Source organism: Myotis brandtii, unplaced genomic scaffold (genome assembly GCF_000412655.1).
Source record: "Myotis brandtii unplaced genomic scaffold, ASM41265v1 scaffold731, whole genome shotgun sequence".
Lineage (NCBI taxonomy): Eukaryota > Metazoa > Chordata > Mammalia > Chiroptera > Vespertilionidae > Myotis > Myotis brandtii.
Window position 1 is genome coordinate 651227 of NW_005370895.1, and position 12842 is coordinate 664068.

Sequence of the window (12842 nt, forward strand, 5' to 3'; positions counted from 1 at the left end):
TTAGCTAATACATGCTTACTTTCTAGCACTCCTATCAGACAATAATCTCAGTGAAGAGCATTCACATCTATTTCATCGGGCCCTGAAAGCCCAGCCCAGAAAAAGACTCCGTCCATGAGCCGATTAAATGAATGAACTGGATGGAAGACCGCAGCTTTCTCACGCCCTGCCGATGGGCCTCGGGGCGAGGAGACCTCTCCGAACATCCGAGACCTCTGCCCGACTGCCCTCGACTTTCTGCAACGAACTCTCCTGCCAGGGTTTTAAAGGGTTGGGGCGAGAAACCTGGGCTCTACCAAGGACATCTGCCAAAAGCTACATCTGGCAGGTGGCTGCTCCACGGTGAGTAGAGGGGAGAGGGGAGATATTGGGGAGCGGCGAGCTGCCATAAAGGCAGAGCAGAGCGGCAGTCCCGGATCCCTGCACGGTTCCCCAGAGCCACACAAAGCCCTCAGTGTGGAAAGCCGCTGGCCAAACATTTGCTTCTGTAAACAAGGTTTTTCCTCAACGTCTCGCTCGTGCTGCTGAGTCCCACAAGGAGCCCATTTTCTGCTCCCGTCCGGGTACACAGGATAGGAAATGACACAGAGCTCCATGCGTTCCTTTCGAAATACACCGAGAGATAAGGCTCCGCTTTCAATAAATCCGCTTCTAGGATTCCCCGGACGAGGGAGACGCTCTGCCTCTGTCACTGAGTTTAGCAACAAGCTAGAAAACTAGGAAAGATCGTCGGACTAAACGGGAGATCCAACCCGTCAGCGTTTACTTAACATCTCTCTAAGCCTAACTGTTATCACAGTTGTCACCTTCTCCCTGAAATCTCAGAGATGCTAGTGACTCCAGATGCTTCGTAAAGAAGTGCAGCAGGTGGGGTGTGATCTGGGAGAGGGGAGCCAGGGAAGAGCCGTAAAACGTTCTTAAAACCAACCAGTTTCCTTTCTTTCTTTTCTTTTTTGTTTTGCTAATCCTCACCTGAGGATATTTTTCCATCAAGTTGAGGGGGGTAGGGAGAGAAAAGTAGAGGGGAGAGAGAGAGACAGAGGATAGAGAGAGAGAGAGAGAGAGAGAGAGAGAGAAACATCGATGTGAGAGAGATACATCAATTGGTTGCCTCCTGTTCATGCCCCAACTGGGGCCGGGGATCGAACCTGCAACCCATGTGTGTGCTCTTGACTGGAAATTGAATCCGTGATCCTTGGGCGCGAGGGCGGATGCTCTAACCACTGAACCGCACTGGCCAGGGTGGTTTCCTTTCTGATAGAAATGTTTGCCCATCTGTATCCTCTGTCCATTTCCTAGCTAAACAGGTGGCCTGCTTTCAGTTCCAGCCCAAACCTAAGGAAACTGAAGCAGTTAGGACGTGGCTCAGACACACTTCACAGCGGGTGTGTTCCCGATCCTTTCACCCAGCACTGAGCTCCCTTGCTGCCCTGCCCCATCCCAACAAGATAAAATAATGGCAGTGCGGGGTGGTGATCGGAAACCCCAGGTTTGAACCCTTCAACCTGTGACGCCTTGGATAAGGAATGCAGCCTCTCCGAGCCTCGGTTTCCTCCCCTGGCGGAGGAGACAGGTGCACGGACATGCGCCGCAGGGTGCCTGGCACACTGGGTGAAGGAGAGCCGTCTCCACACATCTGGTCAGGCACGATCTCCTGTCACATGGTCCCTTGTCAGTTAAGAGAATCACCGACATTTCCAAAAAGAAAGCTTAGAAAAGCTCCAGTTAATGCCTTAATGTTCAGGCAACATCACACACCACTTTCCACTATGATCGCATAACTGGAGCTTGGCACTCGGTGCGGGAAATACTGAGCAACACAAACCCCACTTAACGAGGCCCAGACCCTCAGAGATACGGAGTGCCTGGAATATATGATTCCCTGCGCAGGGGTGAGGGGACTGAAAGGCTGGGTCAAGCTGGAGAGGGCTTTAGCGCCTTTGACTGCGTCCAGAGCATCGCCTCGCGGTCCGCGGTGAGACACACCGCCACGGGAAGTGGGTGATCCACGGAGAAATTCTGAGATGGGTGTTTCACCCTCACAGGAGAACCCTACAGAAGGGCTGAAATGACAGCCTGCGAAGTAATATGAACCTTCGTCCCGGCTCTGCCAAAAGGAATGGCTGTGTGGACGGGCACAGGTTATGTACCCTCGAGGCCTCAGTTTCCTCCTTGGCAAAATGACCGTCATGGTGGCACCGTGACACAGAGCGTTGGTTTTTGCTTAAATGAGATAATGCGCACTGAACGCCCCAACATCAAGCAAGGTCTCCGCAAATACAAGCCGCCGCTGTTCCAAGAGAAACGTTATTTACAGCGACAGCTTGAATCCATCGACTCTGCGACTGACCTCACTTGGAAATGGCCAAGATACGCGCAAAACGAGAAAAGCATGCCTGGTTTAATAAGCATAAATGAAAGAATTCAAATAAAAAGAGAATCTCAATCTTCAAGATACGAAATTCTTCAGCTAATGAAAGAAGAGAGCAGTTTCAAGAGAGCCAGGAACTAACTTTGAACTCTATTTTTACAAAAGATGATGGATGTGTGATAAAGCAAATGTGGTGAAAGGTTAATTGCAGAATCAGAGTGATGAGTGTAGCTGACCCTTGAACAACATGAGAGTTTGGGGTGCTGATCCCTCCATCCTAGGTGGCTGGGGGGAAAAAGCTAGTGAAAATGTTAAGAAAATCATAAGAGAAAATACAGTTACAGTATTTTGAAAAAATATGTTATTATTGAAGAAACTTCGCATGTAAGAGGACCCACACAGTTCCAACCTGTGTTAAGGGTCAACCGTATATTGGCATTCACTGTGAAAACCTTTAAATTTTTCTAATTGTTTGAAATCTTTTGGAATAAAATATTAGGAAAAATAATAGAGGTGGGAAGTGGGAATGCTAGTTTAAAACTCCAGACTTATCCAAAAGGTTGGGAAGAAGTGTATAATCCTTGAAGAAAACTCCAATTTACCCTTTAAGATAATCTTCAAATGCCATCGCTTCTCCCCTGGGCTTCCTTCACACGTTCCCATAACCCTCGGAGGATGTGTGTGAGCGCACGTGTGTGTAGTAATTACTCAAGGATTCCATGAATATATTCTTTTTCTATGCGGTCAGCTATTTTCCTTGCCCTTCTCATTCCCCTCCCTATCCAGGGTCACTATCACCAGCCTTCCAGGTGGTGATACATGTACATATATAAAGAAATACAGGCATACTTTGCATCCAGGGTCACTATCACCAGCCTTCCAGGCCTTTAATATGTACTTTATACATGTACATATATAAAGAAATACAGGCATACTTTGTTTTATGGAGCCTCACTTGATTGCGGTGGTTTGGAACTGAACCCGCAGTGTCTCCAAAGTATGTCTACCTACAGCATCGTTAAGGATTGTTTTAATGTAAATGGTATCAACTAAGCTGACAGTTCTACAACCTGACTGTCGCAGGCTGGGTCTGGGGAAGCCAACTCTGAAGTGGTGAGTAGCGAGTCTGAGGATAACTGGGGAGTCCCCTTGGGACCAACACCTGTGGAGGAGAAGGGACAGAGGCAGACTGGAAGCTGGAGAAGTTGAGCCGTGATGTGGTCTCAATAAAGGCTTAGCCAAATCTGTTCATTATTCAAGAAATAATACATGATAATAATCATTATTAAATATTAATTATTATTATTATTTGAGAGTTGAAAAGATGGAATGGCCTTTCACGGGTGTTCTAAGTTGGGCCAAGGGGCCCAGGCCTTTATTCCTCTGTGAGGAGAAGCCATTGGATGCAGGCTGCTCCAGAAAAAGTGTGATCGTGGACAAGGTCACCTGAAGGTGATGCACAACGTGAGATGACAGCTGAAGGCCACAGCTGGAGGAAGAGGTCCCTGATTTTTGGAGGAAGACCTGAGCTGTGGGCTGTGGGCTGTGTCACAGCATCCATCACATGCTTTCTTCATTTCTCGTTCCCTCAATTTTAAAGTAGGATCTCTGAGAACTATCTATGTTTGTACAAATAGGTATGCCTCACTTCTCACCGGGTGCCTATTAGATTCCATAATATCCCTCCATTACAGCTCATCTAACGGTCTCCACTCAAATGTTTGCAAACATTTAGGTGGTTTTAATTTTCTACCATCATAAACAACACTGTAGTGAAAATCCCTGCTTTGAGCATGTGTGCAAATATTCCTTGTTCCCTCGATTTTAAAGTAGGATCTCTGAGAACTATCTATGTTGGTACAAATAGGTATGCCTCACTTCTTACCGGGTGCCTATTAGATTCCATAATATTCCTCCATTACAGCTCATCTAACAGTCTCCCTGTTTGTGAACATTTAGGTGGTTTCAATTTTCTACCATCATAAACAACACTGTAGTGAAAATCCCTGCTTTGAGCTGGTGTGCAAATATTCCTGTAGAGAAGATAAAAATAGTAGAGTTAAGTCCAAGGACTTGAATTAAGACATTTGATGGGAAGGCAAATGTCACTACCATCACTACTAAATGCAAATAACTGTCTCCCTATTTTCACCAACATTCAATATGGCTAATCTTTAAATTGTTTGCCAATATTATGGATGAAAATGCTATTTCATTGCTTTATGTTTCCTTAATCACAAATGAGAATAATTTTTTGCTTGTTTTTGTATTTCCTAGACCATCTGTTTCTTACTGGTACTAAATGGTTTTATTATTTTTTAAAAAGTTCATAAGAAATCCACAATTAATGTTCGCTGAGTAAATTAATGGGATAAAAGAACAAAGCTGTATTATATTGTTTCGTGTTTTGTTTTGTTTTAAACAGTACTTTGGGATTATTTTTTCATTTTTAGAAAAATAAAGCCATCCATTTTGACTTTAAGATTCTGCTTAAAGGAAGACATGCAAGCCCCGCGATGTGGTGAGAATCTTGTTCACGCCTGTGCGGATGGAGTTCACGTCTGCTTCCGATCAGAGAGCAGCCTCGCACTGCTCACGCCGATGGTTAGCAGCAGCCTCGGGGTCTGGAAACCATCAGCATCTACCTGGCGTCCTTGGGAAAATTCCTGCGTGGAAGTAGCTGCTGGACGGTGTGAAGCTCCCGCAGGATCACGCTGCTGCTGCAGGGAATCACCAAGGTGACTCAGGCTCATGAAGTGCTAAAAGGTGGATTCCGATGTTGATAGCTCAGCGCCACTTCCCTTTGCTGCTTTCTGGGAGCAACACCTGCCTGGTTGACAAAGGGACCTTTGATCCTCCAGGACTCAGGGTCTGCCCTCCTGGCTGCTGCGTTCCTGCGGGCCGAGGGAGCTTTCTTTTCCGCAGGGCTGTTCTGTTTCCATTCACACTGCACCCTCCCTTCCACCCTGGACCCCCATGGAGCAGTTAAGGCCTGGTTCAAAGCTGTTCTGCTCACCCTGGCCAGTCCGCTCAGTGGTTAGAGTGTCGGCCCGCGTACCCAAGGGTCGCGGGTTTGACTCCCAGTCAAAGACACGTGCCTGGGTTGCAGGTTCTATCCTCCGTGTGTGGTGTGCCTCCCTCACGCCAATGTTTCTTTCCCTTTCCCTCCCTCTCTCCCTACCCCTTCTGCTCTCTCTAAAAATCAGTAAGAAAAATATCCCTGGGTGAGGATTAACAAACAAAAAAGCTGTTCTGCTCGGCAGCAATGCTGCGGAGGGAAAACAGAAGCCGCCAAGGGAAGACGGAGTCCTGGCAGAAAGAAAGGAACCAAGATCCCCTTTCCCTCCAACTAGGCTAGGAGCCGTGTGGGGAAGGAAGATGGACTCTCACAAAGTCGCTGGTGCACCTTAGAGGGCCGTGACGGGAAGGAGAGGGATCCCTGAGCCCCATCACGGGTCCGGGGTCAGCCACCCTTAAGGTCACCCTTCCACAGCCACATGAGCAGTGTCCGTGGACAACTTCAGCTTCCGATTGTCACTTACTGCACTAGCATTTGTACTGTGCTGTATCCTACTCATCTCCTCCAGTAATTGTAGGCTCAGTGTGGATTGGGGGGTGGGGGCTAGGCAGCCGCCCTGTCCTTCAGAGATTCCCCGAGTATGTGTAGGTGGGTCTGTGATGGGGAGGGGTCTGTCATTGTCTGGGCAATTCCTAGGACAGGGTGCGCTGTCAATGCGAGGATGCTGCAGGCAGAAGAGGAAGACAGTGTTTCTACCCAGGGAGCTCTGAAAAGGGGTCAGACTAGTCCACAGACCACTTTAGAGGGGACCCTGAGGAGTGGCTGATCACAGCAACTTACGAAGGTTAGGAGAGCATCAGTAAAGGCCTCTTGAGACGGAGGTAACAGTGTCCAACCTATGGACTCAGGACCCCCCCAGAGCCCAGCCACGTACTGGTTCAGGATCCCTACAACCAGCCCAGGCTTCCTGCTCAGCCTGGCTGCTCCCTACCACCAACCCTGCCATGTGGAGTCCATTCCTGCTCTGGTCTGTTGGGGAGAACGCAAAGCACAGGGCACGGAGAGGACACAGGGAGGAGTCCACTTTGACTTGAGTGCAGAGGGAGACCAGCGTGGCAGCACACACTGAGACCACACTGCGAAGGGTCTTGAAGTCCTAGCTTGAGAATCTACAATACAGAGGCCATGCAGGCCTCAAAGCTTTCTGGGCAGACAACGAAGCTGACATCCTTCATTGCAGGTGGACTGCCCTAAGGCCTCCTGCCTTTGTGTCTCCGGCACCCTGCACAGAGACTAGCACAGATCACGTGCTTGCTTTCATTGACCACATGAAAGCAATGATGAGAATGACTGTGCTTACAACGTTAGGTTGTCAAGGAAGCCTTGATCAAGGCTGAATGAAATGCAATTCTGTTGACCTGAAAGCCTCATTTCACAGAGTCTCCAGCACAGATGAGAACCCCGCTTTCTCCCCCGATCTAACCTTCCAGATTTCCAGGGTGAGTGAATATTCACCCCTCGTTGCTTTTCAAATATGAACTCCTGAGTTCACAGTGTACCACCACAACACAGGCGACAATCCTCCCCCCACCCCAACCCCACACCCGTTCCTGCCTCAGGGAAGGGCAAACCAACAGAGACTACAGTTTCCAACCGAAAAAATTATTATAGTAATAATGAGGATATAGAATCAGTTATGAGGAAAATGCAAAATATCTAACATGGTATTTTTTTTACTGAGCATTTACTATTCATTAGGCATACAGCATTATCTAATCCTCAGAATGACCTTTAGACTTAGATACTATCATGCCCCCATTTCATGGATAAGGATCGTGGATAAGTGGAGAATCTTGGGTTGACAGCCCCATGTGACTCTAAAGCCCCCATACTCTGTCCACGGCACATGGCCACGACGTTCCACCTCTCTCTACACATGTGTCCTGAAAAGATGACATGGTGGCTCCTTCCATTAACAGGCAGAGTCTATTTCCCCTGAGTTTACTTTGGCCAATAGAAGGCATTGGAAATGACACTCGACCACTTCCGGGCTCAGACCTCAAAGGGCCTTGCCTGCCTCCACTCTCATTCTTGGAACCATTCCCAACCACTATGCAAAAGGCCCCGGCTAGTCTGCTGGAGGATGAGAGACAGTGGCCCACTTGAGTGAACCAGGCCCCCAGCTGACCTGCAGGTTGAACTCTAACACATGAGTGAGCCCCGCCAAGATTAGCCAAGCCTGGCCCAGATCAGCAGAACTGCCCGGCTGACCTAGAGACTCACGGACAATAATAAATGGCTATTGTTTTAAGCCATTCAATTTGGGGGAGGTTTGTTACTCAGCAAGAGCTAACCCATGCACTATGCCATGCTCATACACACTTCTGCTCAGGGAAAGAATTAAATCCATCCAACAAGAATAACTTTCTTGGCAGCAGCCATTCCTGCTGCCCATCAGTCTCAACTCATCCCTGCCTTCTCACCATATTGTTCCTGAAAAATGAAGTTTGTAAGCAGGGGGGCTTCACACACTTGGGGCCTAAGAGCAGGCTCTCTGCTTGTGGGTGAGGGGCAAACCCCCAGACAGTAACAGCGTGTCTCAGGGCTGGTACTCCTCCTGGCCAACCAGTCCCTCTGATCTCATTCTGTACCAAGGTCTTCCTGCCTGCCTTGCCTGACCCGCCCACTAGACTGTGGTTCATGACTGCTCTATTCCCCGCACCTAAAAGAATGTGTTGCACATGACAGGTGCCAAAGAAATGCTTGTTGAATGAAAGAAATCACTCCTTTCCTACAGAATCTTCCATGGCTCCCCACTGCCAGCAGAATAAGATTAAAACTCCCTGGCACCACACCCCTAGAGCAGAGAGAGACTTCAGCCCGCCTTGCCGCACATCCTCTTAGCTCCTCATTCCCAGAGCCTTTGCGCTATCTCACCTCCATGCCTTTGTATACGCTATTTCTTCAGCCTAGAATCCCCTTCCCTCCCTTTGAACTCCTTTTCATCTTCTAACAGCCTCTTTTTCTTCTCTACTTGTGCCACAGGCAGAACTCTTTATCCCCTCGGGATGGTACAGAGGAAAGGAGACGTTCTTGCTGTTATTTAATCCTCCCTGCCCATTGCGCTAGATTTTCTTAGGCCCGTTTTACAGATCGAGACATTCAGGCACAAAGTGTAAAAGAGCTCCCTGAAGGTCACAGGACCACTGAGTGCTACAGACGGGATTCAGGCCCATGCCTAGCTGTGGTCGAGCGGCTGCACCGATGGCCCCGGTCCTGCTTCCCCATGCCTCTTCCGTCTCCCTGAGAATGTTCCCCGGGCTGGCCCGCTGGAGGATGCGATTCACATAGAACAGAGCTGAGCTGCCACTGTCATCCCGGCCATGGCCAGCAGCCAGCTGACTCCCAGCTCTGTGAACAAGCCACTGCCAACCCCACACTTGCGAACGCTGTGCTTATTACACGCCACAGTTAGTATCTGTCATGCAGCATCTGCCCCTCTTCCTGCAGACTTCATTTCCCTGGGGGGCACCCCAGCCACCCTGTTCTGCAAACTAGAAATCTGGGCTCCACGAACTCCTCTGTAAGCTGCATGTCCAACACTCACCAGGGCAAGCTCTCTGAGGGTCCCCCCCCCCTTTCCCTTGGCCTGAGGGGAGACATCTCTCCTCCAAGGGCTCAGGGAACAAAGCAAGGCACCACCAGCCTTCTCCGCAACCTCCTCTCGCCAGCGTCCATGCCTGGGCCTCTCGGATGGCAATCCCTTTGTACCCCCAAGGTCAGTGAGTGGAGCCTTTCTCTTTCGAAGCCTTTACAGGGAGTCGAGCAGCCCGACCGAGGCTGTGGGAAGATCTGCGACCTCCTGGAGCCCAGTGGAAGCTGGCGAGAGGATGTCACCTGGAAACATCCAGCTACACTTTAATAGCAACATGTCTCTTCATGGCGCGGTCACAGCCGGAAGGGGACACTGATTCACAGCGTTAGTGGAACCTTGGGCAGGGCCAGGACCATGTCTGCTTCTCCTAGTTACTGTGTCCGCAGCATCACGCACAATGCTAGCCCGTGGTGGGTGCTCAATACATGCTCGCTGACTGACCACATGAATCCATGAGTGAATGGAAGAAAAAAAAAATCGGTGATCAGAAAACAGGGGTTCTACATTCCTGCATTGGAAGGACACGTGGATGAGCTTGGGGTGGCCTCTCGGGCCTGGGCACAGGATAGTCTGCACCCCGCAAAGCAGAGAGTCCTGGCTGAGGGCCCTGCTGCCTTCCCCTGCCGCCCACAGGGTCGGAGAGAACACTCTTGAAAAATGGGTGGCAGGAAGTCGCCCGGTAGCCGTCTCGCTGACAGAACAAACCCCACACCAGGAAAGGAATGGAATGGAGATGCAGGCTGAACAAGTTGTCCAAACACATGGGAAAAGCCAAGTGTGGCCAAGGGGATCCGAGTCCAACTCTGCTCCTACCAGCATTCCCCGTGCCACCTCCAATTACCGAAATGGAGAGATTCAGCAGCTGGGTTTGCCGGGCGGTGCTCACGCTTTAATGCCATCCCCCGTGCGCTCTGGACAACAGAACATGTTTCTCAACTCTGGGCTGTTTGCTTTTCATTTGATTGTTTTTTCTGTGCAGTTTTCAGACTCCAATCTGGTCGCACGCCATCAGAATTCCTGACATCTGCACTTCATGCTTCTATGGCCCTTTCTCACTGTTTTCCTCTTCCACCGGCTTGGCCCTTGGGTTGCCAAGGTACTTACTGTCTGGCCTGATGGGGAAACCGGCCACAGGCCAGCTGCCGAGCCTGCTCTGGGGGGGACGAGCCTGTCCCCTTGTGCGGGCTGGGGCCCTCTTGGGTCTGCATCCCTCCACCACCCCAAACTCAGGCCTCCGAGGCTACCAGCTCCTACCGGCATCCCAGGCCTGACTGGAAATCGGCTGCCTGCCTCTTCCTACCTGGCTCCCTCCCCTCATGTCCAGATCGTCCCAAGTTTGAATAAGGCACAGATTTTGGGCGCCTTTCCAATGCTCACATGCTGACTTTCCCATGTCCTACACCCATGTCTGGTCTTCCCAATGCCAAACAGTGGGCCACCTCAAGGTCACGTGGTTCCCCAGGAGAAGACATCGTCTTCTTTATTATTTGTTCTTGAATGGGGTCGAGACTAGTGAAAGCCAGATGCTAACTTGCGGACCACTGATCATCGGAGAATGGTTTCTGTCTGGCGGAAAGATACCCCCGAAGGTTTCCGTTTCGTTGCCCTACAGGACAGTAACCAGTTTTAGATCGAACTTTAAATCTGATTCCAGCCTTCTTGTTCCTCCTGACCCCAAAGACCTTGGTCTCAGCTGTTCCTCATCCGTTCTCCATTTGCTCCACAGGCCTCCCTTCCTAAAACCTAGCACAGCCTGCACCTCGTCTTCCATTAAGGAAACACCCCCAATGCCTGCAGGTCACTGCTGTGAGGAACATGGAATTTCACACCATCACAGCCTTTGGGGGGGCGGTAAAGGGGGGAGTCATTCCTCAGTTTACTCCCGCTGCCTCTTGTATCTCAATCACTGACTAATGACTAATCCGTAGCTATCTTCGTTTCCCTAGAGTAGTCAACATTCAGCAGGTGCTCAAAAAACTCGGATAGATCATTGCATTCAAGCGTAAGAATAACAGTCAAATGGCAACTGAAACAACATTTGCAGGGAGACAACCAAGCCTGGCACTGTGGAAAGATCAGGGAGTTTGTTGAGAGCAAAGGGACAAGTCGGCTAGAAATGCCACCATGGACTCTCCCCTCACTCTGCCCAGGTTCCCCCCAGGCAGGGATGCATGCCCTCCCAGCCCTCACTCCTGATATAAAGGCGAAAGAGAAGTCTGCCAGTCTGACCTTGCAGACAGGAAAGAGGCCAAGCCCCTATCTCAACCTCACCTGCAAAGCCTCCCCACATCCCTGCTCCAGTGACCTCTACTGACTCAGAGCTCAGAGGGCCCAGCTTCCTGGCACCCTTGGTCCCCTGGGTGGCAGCCGCAGCCTGGACCAGCCCAGTGGCAAAGTGGCCCGCAGCTGCAGTCCAGGACTTGGCCCTGGGTCTGCTCCCCCTTTCTGTCAGCTGAGGGATGGAGGGGGCAGCCTGCTTGCCTATGTCTGGCCAGATGCCCAAGTAATGCCAGCTCCCAGCCCCTCTTGGTGCCACATCCCTACAGCAATGAGCCCGAAGCACAGGAGAGCAGAGGGAGTGGGGGTGGCACCAGCAGGCAGGCATTCCTCCTCACCTGAGTCAGGTGGTGGCCTTCACCTTGAATAGGGCTGGCTGGCTGCCTGGGGCAGTGTCCTCTCTGGGTTACTAATTATGCCCCCCCCCCATCAGTCTTATTATTGGCTTTCTACTTGCAAACTGCTTGGTCTGATCCTATCACGTGCTATGGTTTCAGGCTGTGAACGTAGCTACCCATTTTTTTCTCTATCAGATCTCAAGGGGGTGGGCCCAAGGACTCAGGTTCACTCACTACTGTTTCTACTAATTCCTGCTTTCACAAAACACTCCCACAGCACCTACCCCGTGCTGGGCAGCTGGCAGCAGACGCCATTTCTCTCGGCCTCTGCCCTGCTTCCTGCAGACTCACTTCCTGGGGTGGCACCACAGCCACCCTGTTCTCCAAACTAGAAATCTGAGGATGGGGTGAGGGTGGTAACCTCGGACTCTAGACTTCCCTTCACTGCCCCACATGCGCTCACTCACTCACCATGCTGATTCCACCTCCTCAGCATCTCTCCAGCACATCCCTTCTCTCCATCTCCTACCACTGGGCCACGTGGACTTACCACTGCCGTGGCTCCCAGCCTGGGGGACCACGTTCCCCTGCAAGGCCGGCTGTGGCCACGTGACTGTTCCACCAACAGAAAGCAAGGGGAGGGATGCAGGTCACTCCTAGGCCAGAGTGGCTAAGAAGCGGGTGTGCCTTCTCCACTGGCAACTTCCCCTCCTGCCCCCCAGAAGCAGAGACTTTGAGGCCCTGAGGGATGGCAGGGCCAGCAACGGAAGGACCCCGAGCCCCAGAGTCACCATGAGGAAGAAGCCGAGGAACACCCTTCTGTGTCTGATGCATGAGCGATGCACCAACTTCTAGTGGGTTAAGTCACTAGAACATCGAGGGTCTGTTACAGCAGTCAGCACCCGGCGGACCAACGCGCATTCACAGGGCTACCTTGTTCTTCATGGGGGTACTGAGCACATCTTAGCAGAGAAACGGTGTGAAGGGAGCCGTCCCAGGCCACAGCAGGGAGAGAGACAGAGGCTGGGGGGAAAGAATGGTTTCCCACCATCTCCCAAGATGGGGGTGTGGGAGGGAAGGTGGGGCTGCACCCCCTTCTCACTGCACCCCCATCCTCCGGGACTGGGCCTCTTCACAACTAGGCTAAGTTAAGGGTTCCACATCCCACTCTATGTTGTTGCC

The 12842-nt window shown here is 50.9% G+C and overlaps 1 protein-coding gene across 2 annotated transcripts in view; it reads right to left on the bottom strand.

Annotated features, from left to right (window-relative positions):
* Positions 1 to 4798: 4798 nt before the first annotated feature.
* LOC102248306 (integrin alpha-9) overlaps positions 4799 to 12842 on the bottom strand; it is a 107214-nt gene continuing 99170 nt past the window's right edge. The window contains exon 15 of one of the 2 annotated variants that reach the window (XM_014530331.1): positions 4799 to 5088. In XM_014530331.1, coding sequence (XP_014385817.1) covers positions 4927 to 5088 — 162 coding nt within the window. In that variant the 3' untranslated portion in view covers positions 4799 to 4926. Of the gene's footprint in view, positions 5092 to 12842 lie in introns of both variants that reach the window. The other variant, XM_014530330.1, reaches the window with a different exon arrangement.